Here is a 9,397-nt window from a genome sequence, read left to right as displayed (position 1 = left end):
CTTGGGGTGTTCCTGTCCTGATATTTATGTTTGGCAAGTTTTGGTTCATAGATTGTCCTGCAGATTCTGCCAACTGTGTTCTCTTGTGCTTTAGTTTGGAGGAGAGGGCTCAGAAGGATGGAAGCTACATAGTTTGGTGTGGGGAATAAGGTTAAGCAGAGGGCTGTCAGACTGGGTGGCGATTTGGAATGAAGTGGGCAAACACTGGCCAGACAGGGTTTGGGCTGATGCTGATCTTTCCCCCCACCTTTCTCCAGCTTTCCTCTCCTGGTTCCGCAATGGGCTCCTGGCTTCAGGCATTGGGGTCATCTCCTTCATGCAGAGTGACATGGGTCGGGAAGCTGCTTACGGTGAGTGCAGACCTCCCCCCGCCCCCCCCAACGTCTTCCCTGGTGGGTGTGGATTCTTTCCGCCCTCCCCCATCCACACTTGTGTTGACCTTACATTCACCCACCCCTACTTTGGGGGTACTGGATCACCCAGGTGGGGGGTCCCAGGGGATGTGGCTGTGGACCCTTGCCCCCTCCGATCTGACATGCCAACAAAGATGAGGGGCCCATCTAGCCCCTCATGCAGCTCCATCCCTATCCAGCTCCCCACTCTGTCTGGTCCTGAACCCCACCTCCCCTTCAGACACACCTCTGATACCTTCTCATGGCCTGGACCTTGGCTCTGTATCACGCTTGAGCCCTGCCCTACATTTGAGTTTGCCTCATTCTCTAACTCCTTGGCCCCAAGTCGCTCCCAGACCCCATGTTTCCACCCCCCCTCCCCCGTCTGTCTCCATGCACCCCCTTGCAGCACCAGCCTGGGAGCTCAGGCCCTGCCTCCCGTTGACCGTGGCCTTCTGTCCTCCCGCACAGGCTTCTTCCTGCTGGGTGGCCTGTGCGTCGTGTGGGGCGGTGCCTCCTACGTGGTGGGCCTGGCGGCGCTGCGCGGACCCATGCAGCTGTCGCTGGGGGGCGCGGCGGCGGGTGTGGGGGCCGTGCTGGCCGCAGGCCTGCTCTGGGCTTGTGCCGTCGGTCTCTACATGGGGCAGCTGGAGCTGGACGTGGAACTGGTGCCCGAGGACGACGGGACCTCCGCCGCTGAAGGGCCCGACGAGGCCGGCCGGCCGCCGCCAGAGTGAGCAGCTGGACCATGGGGAGTGGCCGGGCGCGGGACGGCCCGGAGCCCAAGGACCGGGACATTAAAACGACCCTTGTCCCCATTCTGAGTGGCGGTTCCTGCAACCAGGAGGGCGAGGGAGGGGCAGATGTGGGAACCAGCAAAAGCAGGGGGAGGTAACTAAGGGGAAAGAAAAGGATCGAGGGGCCCCAAGGCCCAGGGAGACGGAGCCACAGAGGGGGAGAAGGTGTTTAATGCTCAGGGAGGACTATCAGGGCCAAGAGTCCCACCCCTGCGCCCTTGAGATCCCACCTGTCCCTCAGTGTCCGTCTCTGGAGGCAGCTCTACAGTCCTCAGTCACCCTTCCGTTGCACCCTGGTGCCCGCGGGCCCCGGGTACGACAGGCTGAGGGCAGGGTAGAAGGCCTCGGGGAGGCCAGGGCTCGGGCCCAGCCTTTGCAGGTGTGGATACATGAGGCCCAGCTCTGCAGGCCCGTAGCGGATGGTGCCCGGCGTGCACAGGCCCCGCACGACGGGGGGCAGGAAGCCCGCATGAAGGAGGGAAGGTGGGGGGTCTCCAGGAGGCCCCAGGCCCCAGGGCCGTACCAGGTCCTGCTTCAGGGCCCCTGCCCGGATGACAGAAGTAAACTCGGGCCTGGGCAGGGCCGGGTGGCTGGATGGCTCCTCCTCCCCGCTGTCCTCCGGGTCTTTTGTCTCCCCTGGGCCAGGCTCGACTTTGATGCGTTTGCCCCGGGGCCGGGGGGCCTCATCCTTGTCTCTGGGGGCAGCCTGCTTCCCTTCCACCGGAGGCTCTGGCTCTGGAAGGGGGAGACACAGGGGGAGGCACAGGGGGAGCACTACGCGTGTGCGGCCCCAGCCCTCAGTCTTCCCATCTGTGGTCTAGGCCTGTGTGGGTGGTCCCAACACAGCTTTCCTCGATGCTGTTCCTTATCTGTAGGGCCCAACGCATTAGCCACTGGCCCTTTGAGGCTACAGAGCCCTCGAACTGTGGCAGGTGTGACAGTGTAAGTCACCGCACATGGGTAGTGGCTTCCGGACTGGAGAACTGGGGGTGGGGGAGGGCGGGTCCCAGAGGCCCCTGGGAGCTTCCCAGGGTGAAGGAGGTGGGGCTCACCTGCAGGCTCTGGCTCTGGGCTGGATGCGTCCTCACAGGCCACGCTGGCTGGAAGCTGGAACGCGTCCAGAGGAGTCTGGCCACCCTCGGCTTGGCTGGGGACAACACAGGTGGGGGGTAGAACCCCCACCCCGCAGCACTTAGGGCTCATCCCTGGACCCCCCCCCCCGACTCCAAACTGGCTTCTAGCCCAGCTTAGCCCTGTCTCCTGAGGCCAGACCTGGGCAGCCCATGACACCCCCTCCCCCCCAGTGTCACAACTTAGGTGACCCCAGCATCTTCCTTTCAGGCAGCTGCTCCTCTCAAGGCGTCCAAATCCAGGCCCCTCGAAGCCAGAGACGTGGGTGGCAGCAGATGGCTGCCTCTCCTCCTCCACCAGCACTGCCTGGCACTTCCGGGACCTGCCCTCGTGTCCTCCCTGGGCTCCTAGCCCCTGTCATGTCCCTCAGAACTCTCCTTTCGTGGCAGCCAGAGGGGTCTTTCCACAAAGCAGATTTGGCTGTGACCCTCTCCAGCCTTAAAGCCTGCCATGGCTCCCCAGTGCCCTGGAATCAAATCCAGACCCTCTGCCTGGGCTGAGGTCCCCCCCCCCCCTGCCACCAGTAGGGTCCTGCCACTTCCTGGCCTCTCCTCTCAACTGTCCCCTTTCCACGTTCCTGTTTTCAAGCCCCTCTGGGTTCTTGTCCTCTTCCCAGAAGCCCACCCTGAAAAGCCTCCACCCCAAGCCCCTTCCCCGTGGGGCCCACGGGGGACAGCCCTCACCTGAGCACATAGCTGACCCACAGCACGTGGCGCTCCCCAGGGCTCTTGCCGCTCACGGCCACGGTGGCCACGGACTGCAGCCACACAAAGCCCCCAGCTCGCTGCAGCCAACGGTAGTAACCAGTCATGACCTGACCCTTGTCCAGGACTGGGCCCAGCGCAGGGACGGGGCGAGACCGTCGCAGTGAGACGGGGACAGGAAGGAGAAAGTGCAGAGGGAGAACGGAGAGAGACAGAGTCAGAGAGACGGAGTCAGAGGGACTGAGGGCTAACCTGGCCTAGGGGCCTTCTGGATTTTTCAGGGTGGGTGGGAGAGACCCCACAGCCCTCCCACCCCACATGGGAGCTGTCGCCCAGGGTGCAGGAGGGGGGGTGGGGGGACTCAGGCCTGGGGGCCGGCAGACGGGGGTTCTCACGGTCCAGGTGGCTTTGGCGAATCCGGGCTGCGTCCTGTCCGTGGACAAACTGGTAGCAGCTGCGGCCCACTAGCTCCGAGGGCCCCAGGTCCATGTGGTCGCTGACTCTGAGCACAGGGGTGACGGAGAGGAAGTGAGAAGGGGTCTGAGACCAGGGGGGTGGGGGCCAAGAGGCAGGGTCTGGAATCCCCAGCTCTGGAGCACTCTGGGACTCACTTTAACCCCCAGTACAATGGCCTAGGGTGGCTATGGGCCTTGTGGGGTGGCGCCAAAGGCGCTCGGAGTGTGGGTACTATTTCACCAGGCTTGAGGGGGGAAGGGAGGCCAGAGCACAACCCCCCACCCCCTTGGCTCCCCCCGCCGCTCCCGGAGGCCCCACCCCCTGCCATCCGCCCAGCTCGGCCTGACCCTGGTACCTGCTCTCACAAGCAAGGATGGTGAGCCCTAGGCTGAGGCGGAAGACGATCATATGCCCATGTAGGGGCAGCTCAGCCAGCGGGGCCGGGGGCAACGTGTGGCCCAGAGCCACGAGCCCCAGGGAGCGGGCCCGAAGGCGCCCCGTGACGTGGATGACCTGTGGGCAATAGGCGGGGTTGGAGGAGAGGCCTGGCCAGGCCGTCCCCCCCAGCACCCCCCTCCCCGCAGGTGTGTCCACAAGGACCCAGCTGGCAGGAAATGTGGGAGCCCCTTCCCCCCCACCCCTCAGTGGGGCAAGGAGACCCAGGACTCAAGCTGGGGCCAGAGAGCTCCACTCACCTTGTACCCCGAGGCCTTGACGTGCAGCCCCCGCTTGGTGAGGGTAGACTTCATGCGGATGAAGAAGGAGCGCTCCTGGGCCCGGGGGAAGGGGGGCACTTCCGCCGGGCTGGCCTCTGGGGTGGAGAGTGAAGGAAGGTTATGAGGTCCTGAGGGAGAAACACAGGCACCCCCTGCCCCCTGGACAGCTAGCCAGACAGGGTCATGGCCACGGCCTAATGGTTACACAACCTCACTGAAGTCGTATACTAACCTCCCCTCGGAGCTGCTGCTAAATGGGTCTTTTCTAAAGCTCAGATATGACCCTGCCCCCGCCCCCCGTCTTGAAACTGCCATGGCTCCCTAGGACCCTTGGGAGGAACCCGGACTCCTCACCTTGGCCTAAAACCTCAGCAAGAATCGCCTCCCGCTGTCACCATCTCTAGCTGCACCATCCAGGTCTCAAGTTAGACAGCTCTCCTCCAGGAAGCCCTCCCTGACAACCCCCGGCTGGGTCAGCCATTCCTCTGGGGTCTCCCACCCCAGCCACAACCACTTTGGATTATCATTCTCGAGGGACTGGTTGGTCTTCCCCCACCTGCTGTCATCACTATGGCCCCAGCCCGCCCCAGCCCAGAGCAGGGGCTCTGGGTGTAGAAACAAGACTCACAAATACAGATTAGGCTATAAATCTCGTGATAGTCTTGTAACCGCTCACCGCCAGACGAACCTGCTTCTCAATCTTTGGAGCAAACCTGGTCGCCCTCCCCAGTGGCCCCACAAACACCCCCCCAAGCGTGCAGGCCCTGATGACAGCTCGGATGCTTTGGGTCTAAAGCAAACCCAACAGAAGAAAATCCTCCCGACAGGAAAGTTAGCCTCCTAGTCCCCCAACCTCTCAGAGCTAAAAGAAACTTCTTCCAACACCCTCCTTCTCCAACATGGACTGGAATTTTCCACTGCAGGGAAGGACTAGAAACACAGATGCTAGAGCCAGGCAAGCCCGGGCTGCGGTCCAGACCAACCACGGACAGCTGTGCGACCCGGGCCAATTAACAACCTCTCTGCGCTGTGCCTCAGTTTCCACCTCTGTGAAATGAAAACAGTGATCATTCCCCGCCTGTGGGGTTGTGATTAGGATTCAAACTAGCAGTTAAAGGCTCAGCATGTGTGAAGCCCGTTAAACGCGGGTTTTATTATTAGCAAAGCCTGGTTCTGTCCACAGGCAGCGATCTCCACTCAGTGGCAAGGGCCGGGGGGGGGGGGCTTCTAAAGCTCGAATGTGGGGATCCAGGCAATCAGGCAGCTTAGGCAATTTTAGGGAGCCAGGTCGCGTTTCTTTGGCTCAAACGGATTCATTTTGCAAAACTTTGCACAACTCGAAAGAGTGGGTTTTGTATAAAAGAGACATCGCTGGACACAGTGTCCCCTGATCAACCCTTTAGGCCGTATCCCTTTGGGGGCCCTGTTACTACCGATCTCAGGAGTATCTGCAAGCGAGGAGGAAGACGAGGAGGAGGAAGACGAGAGGACGGAGGGCGGGGTGGGGGGCCCGGCAGTCGGGGCCCGGAGCCCCAGTTGCTCCAGCACTTCTGAGTGGTCCCCGGGATGGATGTAGTCGAAGACACTGCTACCCGTCAGCTCCACCTGCCGGCGAAAGAGGGGAGCGCAGAGGGCGGCTAAGATGCGCGCGCAGCCACTCGCCTGGCGGTCAGCGTCTGGCTCACTCGCCTATGTTGCAGGCGCGCTTCATGCCAGCCTTGGGGTTTTATTAGAATTTTTTTAAATGTTTTATTTATTTTTGATACAGAGAGAAACAGAGCATGAGAGGGGGAGGGTCAGAGAGAGAAGGAGACACAGAACCGGAAGCAGGCTCTAGGCTCTGAGCTAGCTGTCGGCACAGAGCCTGACGCGGGGCTCGAACCCCCAAACATGAGATCTGACCTGAGCCGAAGCCGGACGCCACCCAGGCGCCCCTTATTAGAATTTTTTAACCGTTTAAAAGAAGAATACAGGGGCGCCCGGGTGGCTCAGTCGGTTAAGCGTCCGGCTTCGGCTCAGGTCAGATCTCACGTTTGGGGGTTCGAGCCCCGCGTCAGGCTCTGTGCCGACAGCTAGCTCAGAGCCTAGAGCCTGCTTCCAGTTCTGTGTCTCCTTCTCTCTCTGACCCTTCCCTGCTCGCACTGGCTCTGTCTCAAAAATAAATTAAAAAGCATAAAAATTAAAAAAATAAAAGGAGGATACAAACTTTTAGGCTCTTCTCATGCCTTCCCACATCAAGCCTGGTGATCATTAAGGACTTTCTGCACCTGCTGATTCTATTAAGAAGCTGTGTACTGGGTTGTCATAGCCTCCATTTACCCAACTCCCACCCACTCACAGCAAAAAAAACACGCCCTTAAATGAATCATAGGATGTCCCCGCAGGAATGGCAATCAGGACCCAAGCAGTGGAATGTTTTTCGAACCCTTTAAGGAGTAAGACGTTTTTGAAGCGTCTGAGTGGCTCAGTTGCTTAAGCATTCAACTCGATTTTGGCTCAGGTCCTGATCTCACGGGTTCCTGAAACCTGCCTTGGGCTCTACACTGACAGTGAGGAGTCTGCCTGAATTTCTCTCTCCCTTTCTCTCTGCCCCTCCCCTCTTCTCTCTTAAAATACATAAACATTTAAAGAACTAGGGTAGCTTTTTAAAAACTTTTTTTTAATGTTTATTTTTGATACAGAGAGAGACAGAGCATGAGAGGGGGAGGGGCAGAGAGAGAAGGAGACACAGAACCGGAAGCAGGCTCCAGGCTCTGAGCTAGCTGTCAGCACAGAGCCTGATGCGGGGCTTGAACCCACAAACCGTGAGATCTGACTTAACCTACTGAGCCACCCAGACGCCCCTAGGGTAGCTTTTTAATCAGACAGACTTTAACCTTCAATTTACCCCCAAATCTCTCAAAACAGTTCCCCTTCTCTCCACACCGCCCCCAGCCCAGGCCCCCATCTTTTCCCTGCGTGTTCTTGCCCCAGAGTCCCCCTGGTGTTCTGGCCTTCAGTCCCAACTCAAACACCCTTGCTAAGTTCCTCATCTGACCATGGCCCGCCTCCTCCTCTCAGAAACCTCTCAGAGCTCCCACTGCCCCTGAGCTTGGGGTCACATGCTCCCCTGTCCCTCATCCCTCTGACCTCCTCCTCACTAAACCCTTCCCTGCACCAGCTTTAAGCCTTTCCTCCACTTCTTGCTCCCTCCCCTCCCCTCCCCCATAGGCTCCTACCTTCAGGGTCTTCTTCCCCCACGCATCTCCAGCAATCCACTGTAAAAGTGCTCACAAAAGCCAAATACCAAGCATTAAGATTTCTAAATTTACCATTTGCCAAAACCCTTGTAAAAAAGAGAGGATAGTGGGGCAGCTGGGTGGCTCTGTTCGTTAGGCAGCCGACTTCGGCTCAGGTCATGATCTCACAGTTCGTGGGTTCGAGCCCCATGTCAGGCTCTGTGCTGACAGCTCAGAGCCTGGAGCTTGTCTTTGGATTCTGTGTCTCTCTCTCTGACCCTCCCCTGCTCGTGCTGTCTCTGTCTCTCAAAAAGAAATTTAAAAAAAACCCTTAGAAAAAAATTAAAAAAAACCCAAATTATGGAAAGACAGAATTTATATTTGGAAATTATTTTTTTTTAAAAAGAGAGGATAGTGATTTGTACGGAACATATTGGTATTGGGAAAGCCACAAGGAGCCCGGCCCCCCAGGGAAGGCGGGTGGGGGGGTGGGGGGAGGGAGTGCCTACGTTCATTTTTGAGAGACAGAGATCGAGAGGGGGAGGGGCAGAAAGGGAGACAGAATCCAAAGCAGGGTCCGGGTGCTGAGCTGTCAGCACAGAGCCCAACACAGAGCTTGAACCCCGCCAACCTTGAGATCATGACCTGAGCTGAAGTCGGACGCTTAACCGCCTGAGCCACCCAGGTGTCCCGTTACCTTCCAGCTAGGGCAGAAACAGCTGGCTGAGATAAACAGAAAAACGCAAGCCAGTCCACTAAAACGCCACAGAAAAGCTTCCAAGCTTGCCAAAACCCAAGCCCCTTTTCCGATGTAAATTGCTGTAATTCTTTACAATTGTTGGGGGGAAAAAGTTTTGGTAAATATGGTGCATTTGGCAAACACTCATTGGCAAACTGACCTTTCTGCTAATTTGCTTTCTTCAAATTGGCCTTTAATAGCCCCTCCCCCCCGCCTGTAATAGAGGAGCCATGAGGGGTTCCCAGGGGTGCGCTTTGGGAACCACGGATCCAGTCCACCTCTTGGGCTGGGATGGTGAGGCCGGGAGAGGGGAGGGGCATGCATGGGCCAGCAAGGCAGAAGGTGGCCGAGCCCGTCCAGGCAGCATGCCGCGGACCCCTTACCTGTGAGAGACCCAGATAAATGGAGACCGTCTCTGAAATGTAGAGGAATTTCCCTTCCTGGTTCAAGGCAAACACGAAGCCGTCCAGGGACTGGAGTGGGGAGAAATAGGGAGCGGAGAGAGGGGGGCTGGGCAGCTGTCTGTCCAGCAGGCAAGTGGTAAGAGATTCTAAACGCTGGATCTCCACCTAGGATGGATTCATCGGGGGCAGGGTGGGGCGGGAAGGGGATTCGGTGGCCCTCGGGAAGGGCAGGCGAAAGGGGCGACGCGGATCTGCTGCTCCCTCGCTCGGACGGACGGAGAAAAGGGTGCTGCGCGCCAGGAGTGGCCACCAGGTGGCAGCAGTGAGCAGCAGGCAGGGCAGGGCCTCACCTGCAAGATGTGTCCACCCAGGTGCTGCTCGAAGACTTCGGAGACCAGCGCCACGGGGCCCCTGCGGCTCGGGGCTGCGGGCAGAGGCAGGGGTGAGGCCGGGGCCTGTCGGCAGGCCCCCATTCGAGCCAGGCTACAAAGCCCACTCCATCTCGGGGTGTTGGGGACCCCGGACCCTGTCGGGGAGAAACCTGGGCTGTGGGGGAAGGGTGGAAAGGGCAGAGTGGGCCGAGACAGAGGGACACCAGAGGATGCGGTCAGGGGTCTGTCGGTCAGTCCATGCAGAAACTCCCTGAGAACCTACCGTGCGTGCGTGCAGCAGGCCCCGTGCTAGGGACACAGGGGTGCCGGGGACGCCTGGGTCTCCCTTCCCAGGCCAGAGGCAGACAACAACAGGGAAAAGCTAAAAACTACAGGGGCGCCTAGCTGGCTCAGCCGGAGGGGCATGAGACGTTTCAGCTCGGGGTGTGGAACGTACTTTAAAAAAAAA

General features: G+C 59.1%; 2 protein-coding genes across 2 annotated transcripts in view; one reads left to right on the top strand and one right to left on the bottom strand.

The window, feature by feature from the left end:
• TMEM160 (transmembrane protein 160) overlaps positions 1-1,211 on the top strand; it is a 1,441-nt gene extending 230 nt beyond the window's left edge. Inside the window, exons 2-3 of the mRNA XM_029924328.1 lie at positions 133-350; positions 864-1,211. Coding sequence (XP_029780188.1) covers positions 133-350; positions 864-1,129 — 484 coding nt within the window. The 3' untranslated portion in view covers positions 1,130-1,211. The remainder of the gene's footprint in view (positions 1-132; positions 351-863) is intronic.
• Positions 1,212-1,344: 133 nt separating this feature from the next.
• The window catches only part of NPAS1 (neuronal PAS domain protein 1), a 14,521-nt gene continuing 6,468 nt past the window's right edge, over positions 1,345-9,397 (bottom strand). Inside the window, exons 3-11 of the mRNA XM_029926686.1 lie at positions 8,908-8,981; positions 8,537-8,626; positions 5,630-5,801; positions 4,176-4,291; positions 3,836-3,993; positions 3,420-3,526; positions 3,004-3,151; positions 2,242-2,336; positions 1,345-1,924 (exon numbers count right to left, since the gene is read on the bottom strand). Of these exons, the coding sequence (XP_029782546.1) occupies positions 1,461-1,924; positions 2,242-2,336; positions 3,004-3,151; positions 3,420-3,526; positions 3,836-3,993; positions 4,176-4,291; positions 5,630-5,801; positions 8,537-8,626; positions 8,908-8,981 (1,424 nt within the window). The 3' untranslated portion in view covers positions 1,345-1,460. The remainder of the gene's footprint in view (positions 1,925-2,241; positions 2,337-3,003; positions 3,152-3,419; positions 3,527-3,835; positions 3,994-4,175; positions 4,292-5,629; positions 5,802-8,536; positions 8,627-8,907; positions 8,982-9,397) is intronic.

This window comes from Suricata suricatta, chromosome 16 (assembly GCF_006229205.1).
Source record: "Suricata suricatta isolate VVHF042 chromosome 16, meerkat_22Aug2017_6uvM2_HiC, whole genome shotgun sequence".
NCBI classification, from domain to species: domain Eukaryota; kingdom Metazoa; phylum Chordata; class Mammalia; order Carnivora; family Herpestidae; genus Suricata; species Suricata suricatta.
Note: the sequence above shows the minus strand (reverse complement) of the source record. Positions and strands in the feature narration are given on the sequence as shown.